The 20,170-nt window shown below is 29.5% G+C and overlaps 1 protein-coding gene across 36 annotated transcripts in view; it reads right to left on the reverse strand.

Annotated features, from left to right (window-relative positions):
* Positions 1–769: 769 nt before the first annotated feature.
* LOC148232911 (CUGBP Elav-like family member 1) overlaps positions 770–20,170 on the reverse strand; it is a 263,128-nt gene continuing 243,727 nt past the window's right edge. For 9 of the 36 annotated variants that reach the window (XM_088190747.1, XM_088190740.1, XM_088190750.1 and 6 more), the window contains 6 exons: positions 6,936–7,114; positions 6,591–6,861; positions 5,529–5,675; positions 5,126–5,152; positions 4,052–4,165; positions 770–2,547 (listed from right to left, as the gene is read on the reverse strand). In XM_088190747.1, coding sequence (XP_088046873.1) covers positions 2,243–2,547; positions 4,052–4,165; positions 5,126–5,152; positions 5,529–5,675; positions 6,591–6,861; positions 6,936–7,114 — 1,043 coding nt within the window. In that variant the 3' untranslated portion in view covers positions 770–2,242. Of the gene's footprint in view, positions 2,548–4,051; positions 4,166–5,125; positions 5,153–5,528; positions 5,676–6,590; positions 6,862–6,935; positions 7,115–14,297; positions 14,880–20,170 lie in introns of those variants that run through there. The other 27 variants (XM_088190749.1, XM_088190744.1, XM_088190765.1 and 24 more) reach the window with 11 other exon arrangements.

The following is a 20,170-nucleotide window of genomic DNA, read 5'->3' on the forward strand; positions in this document are numbered from 1 at the left end:
GGTTTCATCTCTGATACAACTATTCCTGAAAAATAATCAGTGTACTTAGCGTTCTTTAAATTCTGAAGTTAGATGGTGTAACACCTTACGCAAAATATATTGTATATTTATAAAAGTTATCTATCAAACTCACAGCAAGTGAAATTAAGCAGAATATCGGTCAAGACGACCCGTAGAAGACCGAAAAAACAACCGCTTTCTTCTTCCAGATCCAGTTAAGAAATCACTGGAATCCAAGAGTTCACCCAGACTTGCAGATTGTATGCGAATATTAAAGTAATTTATAATTTAAAACTGTATTTATTAAAAAAAACACGAACATTATGTACGTACAATAAATTTGTTAAATAATGATATGGTATCCCTTCATTAGTAACAAAAACATATGTTAATGCACTGCTTCACTTTGGTGTATATTGCAAATGCAGCAGCCATTTTAAGCTACTGCTCTGTAATTGTATTGCATGCTTAAATCATACAGCCATCTGTTGGACATTATTCAAACTATATGTATCGCTGAAGCAAATTACTTTTAGGGCTTTGATTTGCCCCACGCGTCCAATCAAACTATTAAAAGTAACACAAGTAAAAGCCTTTAGTGGCACAAATTAAATAAAGAACAAACGTTGAGAATTATAGTGTATATAACTTATGTTTCTGGCTACAAAATGTACTATACATTGTTGATACTTATCCATTGTTCCTTATTAGTATTGTCAGCTTCCACAGGAAAATTTAGATAAATATAAAAAGGATTAAAATAAAACAATTTTTGTAACTTTCGACATGTATTTACATTTACAATAACAAAGTTTTTTGTGGGTGTGTGTATAAAATTGTTCTGATAGGATGTTTGTATTTTTTTCTTATCATACTACATAAAACTCTGATCAATATCAAATGTGCTTCTGACCATAAAAATAAAACCTTCTTTTTAAAAAGATTCTCTCTTTATTATTCTTTTAAATAAAAACTTCCATTTAAAAAGACCGATCAGAACGCTTAATTCATAAGCTTTGGTATGAAGGGCTCGACCTACGGCTAAATGTTCAACCTCGTATCAGGGGGCCTCATTGTGCTGTATATACGTATATTTATATAATATATCCACTATGGCATATATTCACACTAATTCGTGAGATTACACTACCACACATCATTCAAAGTTTAGCCGAGGACCCGCTTTACGATCTATCAACTCTCTTTACAACTGGCCCGATTTTTCACAGTCGTCGAATTATCTAATAATATAAATTAAAAAATACATCTGATGAACGAAGATAATATTTATATAAGTAATAAAAAAAGCTACGAGTGTATAGCTTCGAGCAAAAAAAAAACTTGAAAACAAAAAAAATATATAATACGATTTATATAAAACGAAAATTTGCAATCTCGAATAACAATCTTATTATTATTACATGCAAATAAAAAAAAGAGGAAAAAAAAATTATATAAATAGTAGAGTGTAGTAGATAGTGACAGTGCCCATATCTTGAATACTGAAATATATTCTGTCTGATATTTTGTCATGCACGAGTATTGGACGGATGGAATCCAGAAATATCTGTTAGTTGAGGAAGTCGTCGTTCCTAACTATGCTGATCATGTATAAATTGCCAACAAAATATATATTTGTTAGCTTAAAATAGTATAATATTTTTTCAAATATAAAGTTATTATTGAATCAATAAAAAAAATACAAAAGATACCAGCAGATGCAATTTAACACTAATAATTAAATTTTTGCTTACACCGGAGCTGGAAAGTGCGATATTTAAAGAGTTCTTCCAAAGGAGAAGATTTATCATTTTTTGTTGACAATAAAGCAGATTATCCGGTTCTTTAGTTACATAAAAGAGAAAGATTGCTTAAATAAAAAGTTAAAGATCAGATTAGATTCAATAAGCAATGGACTGTAGTTCATGCAGCTGAATGTTTGCTTATCTTGGTCACATTCTTCAAGAATGGGCACTGACTAGTTTATCTAAAATACGACACTCTCATTCATATACGATAACATGTAGGAAATAAACATATAATGTAGAGATGGTCTAGGAGAAAAAAGTAACATGGGGTTCGCTTAATAAATTACAAGTGGTCAAAAGGTGCACAAACAATTTTCAAGTTCATGTATGTTTTCTCTCTTTTCATATAAGTATAAATGTCCGATGGAGCAACACTATATCATTGAAGAGGTAACAACATATCAACGAATGGCGTCACTCGAACTCAGTTAATGCTAATAAGGCCGTGACGCTTCTTTCGATCTCTTCAGTTGCACTTTCAGTCTCTTTGTTCCAATTTGAAAGCCGTTCATCGCTTGTATGGCAGACTGCGCCGACGCAGCATTGTCATACGACACGAAGCCGAAACACTTGGACAGGTTGGTCTGTTTATCTATGAACACCTTAGCCGAAATCACATGTCCGAACGGCACAAACGTCGACGCTAAGTCCGTGTCGTTAAACTCCTGTGGCAGGTGATAGATGAACAGGTTGCCTCCTTCGGGTCCTGAGAAACCGTTAGCTTGAACAATAACATATTCTTTGAAAGATTATTATGAAATGAAAACAATTTGAAATCATTTTCATTTCAAATTGCAGCTCATTCTATGTAAGTGATGCGTTAAATGTGCGATAAACTTGTCGATTCAATGAACAGAATGTGAGAAAAGCCATAATTTAAACATATGAAATTATATAACTGCACCCCATTTCAGTCCGCAGGTAAGTAGCGTCAAAATTTCACCAAATATGTAAACAATCATCGTTTTATATCTTCAGATGCCGTTTTTTCCTTGCCAATTATGTACATTTTATATGAGGAAAATTCAGAAATGAGGTTATTTTCAAATATTTTTAGCCTAACTCCATAATTGTCAACTTCACAGATAAGAATAAGTTTAGTTACTTCTAGATATATCTCTATCTTTTCTATTTTTCATCAGTTCTTTTATACTTTTTGATAGGTCTGTGAACCGAATGGTAGAATTTTATATTTTGCAGTGATACTTTTAGTAATAATGTAGATTCTTTTGATTATTTCATATTTTATGAACAAGATTTTTATAGCATAGTATGTATCAGAATAGTGAGAGAAGAGTGACATTTTGTCATTTACACCCAGAATTGGAGTTGGCCAATTTATATATTATATGATATCAAAATGTATGATATTTGGCTTTAAAAGGATAGTCAATTACTGTTGTGTAAAAGTAATTGTTCCATAAAAAGTCTGATACCTTTTTGATAATGCCATGATATTTTGGGTAATGAAAAATTTTAGGATGTTACTTAAGAATAACATGAAAAAAAAATAAGTTTAAGTCCAGGAACAATTCTAGTGATGAGACTAGTAGGAGATTAGTTTCATCCAACAGTGTTTTCAAGGCTTACAAAGTCATATCAAAAGCACACATTTACAAAATAACTCACACACATCTTTATAAAAGTTAAAATGTAGGAGCAGTTTCGAAATACGAATTTGGTACTTGTTGAAATATATAGAAGTTGTTAAATATATATAAAGAACATCGTTTCAGGAGTGCTGGACATTTATCTTGAATGAATGACTCGAAGTCTGCAAAGCGGTTAACTTTAAGTCCAAAGGTAAGAAAAGCCCACGAAGACTGCGCATGCGTTGGTTAGAGTACAGGCACTTTCAAATGCTCATCACCAGCAACTAGTGTTGTGAGGCTTGGGACTGAGCAAAGTGGAGGAGAGTCTTGAATAAAATCAATGCCTACACTCGACTGTGGCGCAAAAGCTTCATTTTTATAATTACATTAAAACATTTGCTTCATATCTTTCTAAGCTATAGATACACGTAGAGATGGGTGCATAAGATATTTTTCAATATGTAATATGCTCAATTAAAATAAAGTTTTGTTCATTGAATCGACATTTAGGTGTTATATGCTTATCAAAAATTCGCAATTAGAACTTCATTATACATATCACGTTATTGATTTTTTTAGTTTTATAGAAAAGGTGATAATTGTATAATGAAATTCGCTAGAATTCGTCACATATTTGTTTATTATGGTCACCTTCTATTTGCTTTCCTGCTGCAGCGCTTATCGTGCTACTCAGGGGTGATGTCGTAAATGCGTTTGTTCCAAATTGTGCTGCATATGCTGAATTAAGTGTATCTGTTGTAGACCCTGTATAAAAAATATAATACTGTAAATACAATTCTTTATTTTTACTCATCAATGTTTATGACATTTGCAAATCATGCACTAATAAACATATCCAAGCAGATACTAATAAATAAACATAATATACATAAGTTATCCATTTACATTATGTATTTTATTAAACGTATACAATTTTTTTACTGGTACGTAAAAAATATAATTAATAATTGTAAAACAATAAAAAAGCATACATAAAGCCATTCCTGAAAAACATAGTTAATCACTCAATTTGTACGGTTTTTGTTATAGTTATAATTAAACGAATCAAATAAATAAGAATAAAGAAAACAAACACACTTTAATGGGTAAATAATATTGTATCGAATAGTACCATAAATACGTGCCATTTGTATACCATTATTTAAGGATTGCTAGTTTTGGCATTTTTTGCCATACGTCTTCAAACATTTATTTTTCAGTTCATTCAGCGCTATTTTATCGTCTGCACCGAGTGAAAATAGCTTTTAAGATGGACATTAATCAAACCCATATTCAGCCCATATTGTTCATTAGACATTTTTATGTATTAAAGGTGATCAGACACTTGAAAAGCTGGATACTAGCGTTTTACGATTAATTCAGGACTCTCAATCTTCTACGTTTCTCATCTGGCGATAAAAACAAATATTTTAAGAGGATTAATTAATCTGAGGCAGATTGCATCATAAAGTGATGTTGAATTACTACCAGATACAAATGTATATTGCCAGCATTTAAAAAAAAGGCGAATCTCACACTAACATTCTGTAGGGCACGTAAAAATTGCACTTTTTGATTTTTTGCCTCTAAACAATATCTGTTATACTAATTAAAAAATGGCACGAATTTATGGAATAACCAATGTATAAATATTAGTAGGCAAGTTGTTCAATAAACGTCAAGCAGATTTTTAGAAATATAAAAATCACAAGTATATTTTTTTACCTGTAAGATTTGTCTTCCCAAGAAGACCTAAATAAGAAAATACTAAATTTGTAATTTTCTATTTAGTTTTTATATGTAATTTATATTCACATATATAATATATACATACATATTTTTATATAATGTGTAAAAAAGTCATGAATATATTTACATCACAGTTAATTCAATCTTTGTTATTATTTTAATTTATTGTTAATTAATTGTCAGTGTTTTTATTTAAAACGATATTATTGATAATAAATAATAAGACGAACAAAATACATTCACGACTTTTGGGACTTATTCTAAAAAATTATATTTAAGTCATTTCAGAAAGTTTTGTGCTATATCTATGAATGAAATACTTCATCTTGTATCAAATTTGGTTTTTAATTTTGATTGAATAAAATTCAACTATACTTACATAAAGAAGTTGCCGGAGCAGTAAGTTGCGTTGGTGCTTGGGATGCTGCCGTTATTTGTGGTTGAGCCATGGCTGCCAATGTGACTAAGTTTTGCATGGACATTGGTGCTAATAAACTTGTTGCGTCTGCCGTTTGAGCTCCAAGTCCTGGAATATTAAAATTTATATTTTAAACATAAATAATTATTAAATAATTTTATATAATACACATAATTTGATAATTAATATTAATTTGTTATAAAAAACAATTTAACAAAAAAATATGTAAGAGATGGCCAAAATATGTCGTGTTAGGGCCAAAGTGGTAAACAAAAGCCACTAGCGTCACTATTTTTGTCCTTGTATATATTGTGTTTCAGTACTTATATTTAGTCCTTGCCAACATTGTGTTTCAAATTTTTATACAATATGTACCCGGAATATTTAAAAAGATATTATATAATGCTAGTTAAATAGAAGCGATTTTTATTTAGGTAAAGTATATTAGGCTCCAGTTGCAGTAAAGATATTGGACAGCCAGCTTTAGTTCGGTAGTTGCATAAGGGTCAGGAGTTTCGCTTCATTGACAACTATGACTCTTATCTAATCGTGTTATTTTCATACACTGCGTCGTATGAGCTAGGCTCGATCTCCTACCTGAGCTGTTGCAAGTGACTAAAAAAATGCTTGGTAGGCATCAGGCATTTTGTAGAACTGCAGACAATCGTGAGCGATGTGGTGTGGTTATCCATGACTCGTATCCAAAAGTGAAGCTATTAATTCGCTGTTACTTCGATCATTTAAATTTATCAATAATTTATTTCAAGGAGCTTCCCCGCTTCACTACTAAAAATACGAATAAAAGAGCTCTTTACTAATTGCTGCATATTGTTATGCGGTGTCCATTTTAAGCTACTACTGTATCTTTGTATTGCAAAGCTGATTTGTTTTGAAAGTTTGATTTGAGTTACACGCGGTTTACGCTAATAACTATTAAAAACAAAAAACAACTACATACACTTGATCGGCAAGATCAACGACGTCACATCGTCTTTAGCTATGTTAGTAGGATTAAAACAATACCTTGTAACAAATGGTGGTGTAAGCCTACTGCTTGTAATTGCTGCAAAAGGATGTTTGCGGCAGAAGGTGAGACGGCCGCTTCGGCCGGGAGGTATGCGGGAGCCGCAGGGGGCGTCGTCGCTGCCGTGGGCCCCGCCAGGCTCCCCGTGAGCCCCCATAAGCTGGCGTGCAGCTGCTGTAGTCTCTTCTGGTCCTTTTCTTTTTGCGTATCTGCGAATTTTACAACTAACGGCGCCGAGCACCCTTCCATCGTCTGACTATGGTGAAGTGCCTGAAAGTTATTGTAAAATTAATTTCACCTTCTTTTTGTTGTTTTTAATATTTAATCTAATTTTTGACGCTCACCTTGATCGCAGCAAAGGCGGACTGTTTGGTTGAGAAGGTAACAAAGGCACATCCTTTACTCTGACCAGCAGTGTCTCTCAGCACCGTACATTCTTCAATGGGTCCGTGACCGGAAAATAAAGCTCGTACCTCAGTTTCGCCTAATTTTTTATTCAACATTCCCACGAATAATTTTCTTTCTGTAACAAAAAAAAATATCGGTTATTATTGTTTTGATTGTGGAATATTAAAAGAGGGAGTAACAAAAATATATTAAAATTAAAATGTGTAATTTAAAACATTATTAAAAATATTTTTATTTAATTCAGGGTAAATAATATTTATTCTACTATTATGTAAGTTAAAACCAACAAATCACACATGGTCATTATTTTATCATTTATGACCATTATGACAAGAAACGTCAAACGTTTGAATGATAAACATAACTAATTTTAGTTTACAACGCAGATTTATATTAATCGTTGTATATTATTAGTTTGTCGATTGTAATTTATCGATATTACAGTAATAAATACAAATTAATTAATACAGACGACGTTTAAATTAATTACTAAACAGTCATTTGAATTATTTTGACTTGTCAGATTTATTCAAAATGGCGGTCGGATCACAAAATTATATAATTTCATTACTATACAAAGTACAGTTTTAAAAATAATGAATGTAAAAGTATTTTATTTATATTTGTTATATGGGTTTTTTTATGTTAAACGCTGATTTGTGGTTAGTAAGATAATTTAAGGAAAATTATTGTATGCAAGCAGGGCTGCCAATATATTCAGCATAATAATATTCCCCTTTTTACTGCGATTTCAAAATACGTATTATACAAGCCTGTAATGTATGTAACATTTACACTGGTGTAAGCTATGAATAAACATAGGCAAAGGTTGGCCTTGTTGCGTTTTAGATAAACAATGAGAAAATGCACATTTGCTAGTACAGTAGCAATAGCGAATGAATCGGCGCAACGTTTTGAGGTCAAAAGTATTCAACTTTTTAGAGAAGATTATGGCGGAAAAACGGAATCATAAGCGACCTTCGAGTTTTTACACATATTTTAAAGTGTAAACATCACCGTCACGAACAAAGTCAATTTTTACGTAATATATTAGCCACAGAATATGTACTAGGTAAATTTATGTAAATTTTCCGTGTAGTAATTATTTTTACAAATATATCCTAACATATTTGTCGTAAAATAAAATTTGCATAGCAAAATCTTTGAATCTTAATCTTAATGTTATCATAGTTATAAATATTTTTTTAGGCTGTTCTAACAAAAATCAAGTAAAACTCAAAGACGTTGCGTCACCGATTATACTAGTGACAGAGAGTAAATTCGACGCTACATTTAGATTTTACTATATATATTTTTTTCTTCTAAATGTTATTTTTGCATCAAATCACCGAGTTTATATTTAAGCGTCCCCTGCGCTCTTTGTGGCGTATTTATTAGATATACACGTGACCTAAAACGAATATACCGAAAATAAAAATCATTTTTGTTAGACGATGACAAATACTTTGCATAGTTCATGCAATTTATCAAAGACTATATTCGTAGATAGAGACTAACCCCTAACGATGCTATTGTATATTTCATGTTATGCTTAGAGAGCTTTGTTCGGGTTTGTTCCAGCAGATTCAACTTTTAATTAATTTATATTCGAACTATAATAACTTAGAGTACTTCTTATGAAGTGCATAAGCAACTAAGGTGAAATTATAGTCATTTGAGATGAAACCACAAGTGAAACCGCACGCTTAGTCATAAGTTATTATGCATATTGTGTTTAAATTGAATTACTGAAATTAAAGTTACTTTTTCACATGAATTAGATTTATAATTGTATTTTTTTGGTAAATACATATGTTCTTAAATATCTATTTCTATAATAAGTTTATATTTAATTGTTTCTTAAAATATATTTCAAGTGCTGTTTTAAGTGTGTCATCATAAATTTGCTTCAAAATATAGTTGTATGTATTGTGCAGTGAAAGTTGGCAGTGTTTTGTCGTGAATTATGAGAAATTATTGACTTGAAGATTTTTCTTGTTTAAACACGCGTTTTCTTTGGTTGGCAGTGACGTGCGTGACCCCAAGAGATCTTGTCCCATTTGGCATCATGCTTCGATTTAAAATATATTTTTTTCTTACGACTGCATCGCTGCACTGATTATTGTCACGTGTATCTAATTATATTGTACTTACCTAATAAAATAATATATTTTTTAAGACGCTTCAAAACTTGTCTATCATACCAAATAATATTTTCTAAATGTTACAAAGATATACACATTTAACATCTTTTTGTATATTCATAAAGTAAAGATACAAATCCAGAAAATATCTTATCTGGAGTTTTTCGCAACCAATTAAGATTTTCATATTTATTTAAATCATTGTTTTTGCTCTTTCAATCATTGCTCTTCAGACATTTTTACTAAAAATGAGGAATTTTATTTTTTTTTTATTTATGAAGATTTCCCAAATATTTTTTAGAATATCAATAATAACTTCTGTCTATTTGTTCCTCCATATTTAAACAAATACATAAGTGATATTCAGAAAGTAAAGATACAAGGCCTAGAAAGATATTTTTAAAGCAATTTCATTTTGCAATGCATTTAATTACCTTAGGAACGAGTTTTTATTCATTCCTACGTATTATGTATAAGCCTGCTATTAATTATAAATACCAGCACGTGGTATTGTTTAATAACATTAATCGATTGTGTAATGCCTATCAATACGAATTTTGACAAAAACTACGTTTTCCAAAAACTACAATTTGTACGATTATATCTTCGAAATAAACAATCGTAAAATAATAAATAATATCTCTTGAGATATCTTGTTAAGTCCCATGTATAAATTTAGTCATATAAATCCCAAATCTCTAAATTTGTTATTATATAAGCGTTAGCTCAATACGTTTAAACAGGATAAACAAAATTAACAAAATAAGCAGTAAAACATGTTAGAGATTAGAAATAGTTTCGCGCCGGTATAACCGATTGCCGCTGTCATTCGCGACGGCCCAGGTAGGAGATCGGACGAAAGCTAGCTGCCCATAAGTTTAAATCAATCAAGTACAAAGTAATTGCAATTGAGATAAAGTAAATCGCTTACAAATATACCTGAAGATAATACAAAATAGGTATTTAACATCCCTTTGAGTATTCTCAGATATAAGCCCATCCGATTATACACAAAATTTATAGCATCGGGTTACATTTAAACGCCCATAAATCATATTAGAGTCACGGTTGGCCACCTCGCAATTTTCATAACATCTCGTTCATTACAAAGCTTTATTGTTCGCCACTTGCTACACCGTGTAGCTATTTAAAATTCCTCGACATTCTAAATAAATGACTAGATAGATACATATGTATGTTGTAGGAACAAATGGGAATTGGCCGCCGTTTCGTATTAGCCAGCATACTTATCGGAGAATTCCTGCGAGAGAGATTCGGATCTCCCAGCCAGTGTCCGGTTGCGTTCATCGCAGAAAACAATACAACGACCATCATCATAATACAAAAATAGTCCAGACATCTTTTCGAAACGTGTGTGGATGTATTATTTTTTTCCACTTTTTCTTTGTGTATTCTTTTGTGTTTCTTCTCGTCTTCGATAAATTACTCGCGAGCGCCTCTTGTGACACATTGCGCTAATATATCTTGAATCACGGGTGACCACGATTTATGTCCGAAACGTGGCACCGGCCAATTTGTTATCAAAAATTAAATACAAAGTGATTTTACGATCGGAATAAAAACATGGTGGACAGATTAATTCCTCGTTATAACAATAAATGTGGTATATGTATATTCATTCTTACATATATTTAATATTTAAGTATTATATAATAACCGTGATAGCATAAGCTTACAGTTTACACATATAAATTTAAAATTAAAAATAATCGTAATAATATCTAACATTTTTCATAAACTTCATTTTAATAGTTTTATAAATATTTAATCAGGTGTAAATCAGTAGGAGCTAGGTTTATAAAATAAGGGGGATTATTAAGTCATTGCAATTTACATTACGTGATCATTGATACTTCCATGTCTTATTTAAAAATCATTCAATGTAATGTTAGTTTTTATTATTCAGTTATTATTGTATGTAGTTAAACATCACTTCAATCTCCTTTTCTTTTATTATTATAAATTTAAAAATTTGAGACATCGTCTGTGACTTTTTCGAACACCAATAACATCTATTCCATATGTATTTCACATACTATTAGTTGTTCTAATCTCAATGATTATACGACATTACTAATTCATAGATAATAATTATGAATTTAATTAATAATGAATAAGTTACTATGTTTAATATTGAAATTTTAGGAAGTATTATTAAAATCTCTCTTCTATAAAAAATAGCTTACATAATATGACATAACAACCACAAGATTTTCCTCAGCAGTTTAGGCTACTTATAGACGCGCACATAACAATTTAACACGACTACACATGTCACGCTTGAGACATTTAAACGCCGAGTGTTAGGGTCATACGCTAATTTCGCGCCTAACAGTAGATTTGCTTATTTAAATTACTGCCGACGAAACTTACATTATTAGGTTCGTGTGGTCACCTGGAAGAAGACAGAGACAGAGTATCGAAAAAAATCGCATTGTCGCTTTTCTGTTTCTCAACTTGCTTATTGTTTATTCCAATCAGGCGCGACTGACGTCGAAATACACACTAGAGGCGCTGCTAGCGGCGACGATTTGTCTTTCAACAGCGTCACGTGACCGAGCGGCGCTAATTGCATACACGTTGTTGTTCTCCGTTTGGTTTGGTAGACACCCCCCGGAAAAGTTGCTCGAAGTTGAAATGAGATCGTAGATAATGTAGAGAAAATGGAACGGCTGAGATTATATCTAACAATTGTTTTTAAATAACATTTATTTACTACAGTTATAAATAAATATGAAAAATTGGATCGAGGGTTGCCATGCTCAAATTTTTATATCACATTTATATTTAAACACACGTATTATTATCATAGCACAACATATGATATAATATTTAACACACATATTATTTACATAGCACAATATATGATATAAATAAAATGTTCCTAAAATAAATTATTTTTACATTATTTTATTAGAAGTAATGTAAAAGTTTTCGCTACGCGGATCAATTTCTTACGTCATTTTTTATTTAAAAGGATATTTTATTAGTATAATAATATGTTCTAGCATACATTTGACCACTTCATTTTTATACATGGCGACTAAAGGCTTGCTAATGCTCTTAACTGAGATATCAAGACCAATTTTTTTAGTATAGTTGGTGGAAATTTAATGAAAACTACGACAATAATTGTGTTATTAAAAACCTATATAATATACTCCTTTTGTATGTAAATAAATATTTTGACTGGTAATGTTTTTGAATTAATTACAATTATAAATTACATTTTTAAGGTAGGTTCGTTGCAGAGAGTTATTCATGAGATGCTTACTGTTCTGACCAAAGCTCACTCGCTCCCGTTCGTTTGCACCTAACCTGTAATTTTAAAACGTATTTATGTAACAAAAAACGTTTTGCTACACAAATACGTTTTAAAATTGAAACAGATTAGAGTGAGCATTAATCAGAATAATGATGTATATAAATAAATAAAATGTATAAACAAATGAATATATATTTTTGAATAAATTTACCCCACGATAACAAGCAAGTACCACAAAATGTTCCAAACGTACGTTTCGTTAAGTTAGTTTTAGGTTTGAACATAAAATGGACGTTTCGCAACTGTCAATAAATTAAAAACCAACCATTTATTGTAATTACCGATCATCATAAATTAAATACCGAAGATTTTGTTTTAATTACTGATAATTTAATTTAAATACTAATTATTTATATTAGTAACGGATCACTTTTTTGTGTTTGTTAAATAATAATATTATTTAACCAAATATTCCTACCTTATAATTAAAATCCTTAATCAGGTCAGAACATATGAATAACTATCTGAACCAACCAGCGATGTTGTATGTTCTCGTTTTAGTTCAGGAAATATTGTTATTAGATGTAAATATATATATAATAAAATATTTTTTTGCAGACATGAAATACATGCTAAAATGTTGTTAGATTATATTTTGCGCTTTATAATATTTTTGGGTTAGTGAAAGTTTCATTTTTTTATATGTTTGATTTAACAGTAAATGACTAATCTTATAAATATATGATATCCTGAAATAATATATTTTATAGTAAACATGTCGTAAAATATGATTTGTTATTATAATATAAATATATTTTAGAGCATAATAATATACATAGAATTTTTCGTTTAAGCATCTTTTCGTTAAAGCGAGTTTCCACATTAAAGTTATAGTGGACCTATTGTATATACAATATTTTGTAGCATACGTATGTTTTATTATTGTCATAAAATATTGCTCATTGGAACTTTACTATTATTTATTTTATATTGAATACAAAACTATTATGTAGCTAGAATAAATAAGCGATAAAATAGTAACGTAAATGATCTTATTTTCAGATGTACATAAAATCATTTAAACTCAAACTTTGATAATGCCCAACATTTTATATACAAAGTTTTTTTCTCTCGGATTTTTGTTACTAAGTCATATTAAGAGGCAAATCATTTTAGGTAAAGAAGATTCGAGACCATATAATAATATAGACTTTTCAAGAATCTTTATAATGTTTTAAAATTAAACGTATAAATTAGAATTGACTAGGATTGATATTTTTATTATATTCTTGCTTATTAAAAATATTTGCCTTATTTTTAGTTCTTTTTCAGACGCTTGAATATACAAAATAAAATCTTTTAAAACAACAAAAAGTGATTTTTTTTATAAAGTTTAAAATGTATCATAATACAGTCCCTGGTACAAAGCTATTTAAGTTTTGCAAAACAGGTGAGCTTTGAGCTCTATAAGAATTGGTGGTAGCCACATTAAAATTAATCATTAAATTAAGCCATCATGTTTACTAACTGTTTTATTTGCAATTATAATATTCTAGTTACTGTAAAAACATTATGTATATCGCATAATTTTATTATAATATCTTGTTTTACAAATGTTAATGTTGATTTGAAGTATTATAAACTTATTTTAATTATATTTTCTTTAATATTTTCACAGGTAACTAACCTTATTTCTCGTGCATTGGTATTGAACATGTTTATGTGCTTGGAATTATTTAGGATTTGCAAGACAGGTTGATTTACTGCATGCGCGAATATATGAATTTCTCGACGACATAGCAGTATGATTTGCTGCAACGCTCGTATATTATATTATATAAATAATAATAAAAAAATAAAAAACTTACAATATTAAATCTTGAAGCAAAACGTTAGAGGCTATACACGCAAAAATACCAAGAACGTCGTTCGAGTGTATTGCGTCGTAAAACCTTTGTTTTAACACTCGCACTTAGGTCTCTGCACAAAAGCCATATAAATAAACCGACTTTTATGTTGTTTATTGTTCTTGGGATATTTTATTGTCGCGTGCGTGTATATCATACGATTTTATACGATATTGTCGCCGAGGAGAAACTTTTTCGATATTGCCCCCGGATAGTTCCAGATACTTCTGTTTCGAAATCACGAGTTTGACACTCGAACCGGGCAACAATTAGGGAAAGAAGGCCAAAGACGTGGGATGGACATTATGAACTTGTTCAAAATAAACACTGCGAGAATCCAAGAAAGAACGCTCGTGCAAAATATAAAAAATAAAGAAAACGAGAGGCGTTCCAATTAACGACGCTGTTTCAGATTAACACATAAATATACTTCGTCAAACAAAATATTGTACTTGTATCGATAATAACCCACAATAAATAAATTCATTTAAGCAGCATACACGAGAAAAGACATTAGGAATATCGGTAACTATTATAGATCCCTTCTGAAACTTTATAATATTCATATAAAAGTTTGTAAACCAATAACTAAATAAGACAGATTATTAAATTAATACTAAACTTATATTTGGTTGGTACTTATATTCCTCAGTCAGACCGGCTAACAAATTATACACCGTAAGGAAAATTTTTAATAGAAAATAGCATTAAAAATAAAAAAAATGTTCCTGTAAATCTTTATCTAAGGATGATTTAAGTAATACAATTATATTAAATCTTATTATACAGAAAAAAATATAACGTTATAATTATAACGTTAATACGAATTATATTTTTAAAATATTTTAATTTAAATAAATATGTTGATTGTTATTAATATATAATTGTAAAAGAGGTTGTTCTTAAGTAATGAAAATGAACTTCGTAACAATTATTATATCAAATGGTTTAAATGGTTTATTATGACTTTGCTTAACTTGTTATAATTCATAGGTTTAAAGTAATGAAAACATATTTCATTATAAATATTGATATAAACGATTAAATTGTACCAAACGTCTATTTGTATCGTTTTATTTAGGTGATGTATATTATTTGCCTTTATAATGGCTTTTTGTAATTGGAGTTGAAGGTATAAAAAACTAGCGCCAACTACCGTCGTCGTTAAAACTTCGCTAACGATTGACGTTAAATCGCTATCGTCATCGACGTGTAGTTAAAACGACATAAATCATAAACAAATTATTGTTGCATTGCGCAAAAGCGTATCTGTCAAAATTGGCATGTCGGCCATCTTGTTCACGCCCGATTACAAATAGTGATGTTCCGGACACTAACAACGAGTGCATTAAAATGCAAGGCGACGCGCGTCATAATGATTAATTTTGGCCGTAACACTATTATTTCCCACCATGTTAAATTGCGGTTTCAGTCACGTTTCATTATATTCATAATAATAATCAAGAAATAAAAGAGTATACTCGAACATAATCATTACCTTATTTAAAATATAATTGTTAATAATTTAAGCTTTGCTAACAATATTAACGCTCACCGTTTCTGTGATAAGTTGCCATCTTTACAATGAACGCCCGATAACTAAAAGTAGTTGCGTTTTATCAAAAAGCATACACCGACAGTACGACTACGCGCTTGTGTGTACGTTAGATAATACGTAAACGTGAAAGTGCAACGGTTTTCATTGAAAATATAACCTAACCTCAAATATTAAAGGGTGTGAATTTTAAAGAACCTAAGAGCTATTTTAAACGCTTTAGAGTTAGTTATATAATCATGTTGAATCTGCATCAACATGCTAAAGGGCCTATGTGCCAATATATTTATATTATAATTATTATTAATACGCATTATATTAAGTGTTATCAAGAGTACAATTTTTACAATAATGGAAAAATCACTATTTGTATATTTAAACTGCATCATTAGTTATCTTTATAAGCTCTCGTAGATATGCTTGATTGCATTTTTAAAACATCTTTTGCTATGGCAAGATAACGTAGATCTATAGAAAATTCATAAACGAAAGACACCTCAGTGAATTTCTAGAATTTATAAAAAAATATATTTGGAAATACCAAGAGCTATGATAAAATTTAAAGTTGAATTGACCTGAAGTTGAGTCCGTCGATGATTGCACACGTAGTGAAAAGGCGTATCCAGGAAAATACTCAACGTGTACAAAATAGCGTTGATAAAGATGCAAGGAATATATTATTTGTATCCTGCTGTAAAACATCTGAAATGTACTATGCAAGAGAAGTAAAGTCCTTTTTTTTTAAATCATTGGGCAACGCGTTTTTATGATCTTACGACTCCAGATTTACTTTTGTGGTGATATTTATCCCTTGGGTTGCTGAATTTCTATATATATAAGCTATTGCTTTTTTGCCGAGAATTACCAGATCCAAGATAATCATAGAAAGAAGAAGGTTTGATATTTACTTCAAAGGGAAATAATATTTTTTCCCAACATACATTTTTATTATTATGTAATACTACAATATTTAGATAATAATCCATATAGGATTGACAACCAACGGGTTAACAGAGCAATTGTTTGCTAGCAGGAGAAGAATATTAATTAATAAATGCGAGATCACTCCAGTTGAGTAATTTAAAAGATATATTTTTTCTGTTAGGATAAAAACTCTTTATGTTATGTAGACTATAATGAAAAATATGAAAATATACATTTGATGAAACATACACTGTTGATGTTGATTTTTTGCATCAATCAAAGAAGATTTCAGCGAATTGTGTTCAAAAGATTTTTTTTACTGAAAGCTTAGAATCGATATTCAATGATTTTTCTTTTATTAGTATGTAACTAAAATGTTTTTTTTTTATAGATTCATAGTATAAACATGATGTATTTAAAAGTATGAAAATACTATTCTCTCTGTATTGCTTGAATACCTCTTAGATCCTATAAGATTTTAACCCTTTAAGTTTTAAACGGAACACACACTAACCTTCGCAAGCGTTATCGCTTTTTCGATAAGATTTTTTCTATTATTGAGTAGCTCAATTGTAAAACGAGTATTGAATATAACGTCGATAAGATTTTTTTATACAACTCAGGTGTAATTGAATGATTAGGTTTAGTGCGCATGCGCAGCGTTTGGTTGAACAATGACAATAGCCAATCAAAGTTTACATAATGAATAATAATAAAAAAACACACTTTTCATAATATAAAATGAGTTTATTTTGAAATTTGTACATAAATATGCGAGATGCATGCAAATTTTAGTTGTTTAATGGCGTGCTTGACAAAAATGCTAAATGTGTTGGACAAATAAGTTTCCGTTTGTTTCGAAACATTGTGTTAATTATATTTTAACCGTGTCGTGGTGTAAAGTTTTTAGGTTGTATTTATGAATAATTATTTGTGAAACTTTTGCGCTTATATCTGAGATTTTTTTAATAACTATGTTTATATTATTTGGAATGACTAAACAGGCAAATGATGGCTTCACGGAAAAAATTAAATTAAATTTAATAATCAGTTATAACGTATAACATTAAAAAATATTCCAATAATTCATGATTTTTCACTACACTGCGATTTAATTGTAGTGTATATAAAGTTTGTAATATACAAATGATAAGAAAATTATGTTCATATATAGAAAAATATATTATTTTTACTATTCAGCAAGTCTTTTAAAAAAAATATTATAATATAAATATCTGATTTAGCAATAAGCCATGTTCTTTTATTATTATTTTTACAGATTTATTGTAATTTTCTAATACCACTTACGTGTAATACAAAAAAGCTACGCATCACACATACCCATAATAAATGATTAAATCGATTATAAAAAAAATCTTTCTGAAACTGTTCTCAATAATGAGGCATATTTCTAGTAATTTTGTTTTTTAATTTTAAACTATCACATTTTTTCTCTAAGAATTTCAATAACAAAGTTCTATTTTTAGACACAATTAAGGATTAGACTGACTAGCTAACAAAGCCGATACATTTACGAGATTTTTCAGAGAAATTTATATAAATCTAGTTAATACTACTGCAGCTATCATCTCCTTAAAAATTGTTAAGTAAATATTTTGAGATCTTCCGCTATAATATTTCAGGCGTAAGCCCAATGCGTTATAGTGGAGTAATCAGTCAATACCTTCAAGTAATTACAGATACTAGACAGAAAGCAAAGTCTGGGAATTGGAGGCTCTATTTTAATTATTATAGTTTTTAATAAAAAAGTAGCATCTTAAATGATATCAAAAAAATTATTTTAAAAACAGATTAGCAACATTACTACGATTAAAAACGACCATCAATAATAAAAAAATATTTTTAGTATTTTTTTCTACTTTTAATATACTTAACTAAAACCCACTACTATATTTATGGAAAAAAAGCCTTCATTATTATTAACTCTGTATTATATAATAATTATTATTCTTTATATGTACAACATACAATTTTATACAATATAGTAAACTGTAATATTGATTGTAGTATTATATATTATATTTCATTTATTATATTGTATTTATTATGTAGTATTACTTTATTTTTTAATCATATACAGTGAAATCTCGAAGAAAAAAATTCGTTATACTGAAAATTCGTTATATTGAATGTAAGGAAGATGATGTATTATTATTTTATTTTTAATTAACATATTACTACAGCATCAAAATAACATTGAATGTCGTTTGTGAACACATTCGGCACACGCCAAGTCAAGGACAAATTGAATTCGGAGAAATATTGTATCAAGTTGTAACGTCATTCTTAAATTCAGATCAAAATATTTCGTTATACTGAGATTTTAAAAACATTTTGTATGAAAGTTTTTCGGGGATAAATTGTAGATTCGTTATACTGGGAATTTTGTTATTTCGGTATTCGCAACAAAGAGATGTCACTATATGATGCAAATATGTCTAGAATATATAATAAAAATAAATTGTCAAAATAATAGGTTTTAAATTCATTGTATTTGATACCGAATAAAAAATATGCTAATTGACATTTTTATAATAAAAATATCTAATTTACAATAATTACCGAAAAATATGATAAGAATATCTGAGATCTAAGCTAATAAAATTAGGTAATTTTAATTAATTCATGGAAGTTTTAAAATAATTACATGCTATTTTTCGTGCGTATATTAGTTTTTAGTTATATTCATATTGGTCCATTTTTCATTTACATAACTAACGTTAGCAATATCATATGTGATGCGAATGTTAAACTTCAGATATATTGAACGCGTAGTTTGTTTTTGAAAGCCAAGTATTGACGAGGCATTTTGTCAAGCTTGACGATCTTTCTTTAAAAGCCATAATAAAAATTGTATTAAATGTAACGTTAAAGATTAAACTAAACTGAAGATGAAAAGAGAGATAGGCAACCTAAAACTATCGATAAAAATGGAAAATAAATAAGGACATTGACTTTGTTATCGCCGAATCACTATTAGGGAAATTGCTGAAGAAGTTGGTATTCCGTATGTCTTTGCGAATTAATTCTGACCGACATTTTGGGTAAGAAATAAATAGCGGCTGAATTTGTTCCAAAACTGTGGATAAGCTATTGTTTAATGAAGTCGCCGATAATCCAGAATTTCTCCAGGCGTATGTTATGACACCGAAATAAATGTCAAATTCTTTCAATTGCGCCATGAAGATTCAAGGCAAAAAAATCATGCAAGGTTTGATCAGATGACAAAGTTTTCCTTATTGTTTTATAAAATTATAACAGTATAGTACAATATAAATTGTAGCAATCTGGTTATACAGTCTACAGATAAAAATCTTAGAATTTAACGCTGTTT

Source organism: Plectrocnemia conspersa, unplaced genomic scaffold, assembly GCF_051122295.1.
Source record: "Plectrocnemia conspersa isolate PC_06_02 unplaced genomic scaffold, ASM5112229v1 ptg000008l, whole genome shotgun sequence".
In the NCBI taxonomy this organism is placed as follows: Eukaryota; Metazoa; Arthropoda; class Insecta; order Trichoptera; family Polycentropodidae; genus Plectrocnemia; species Plectrocnemia conspersa.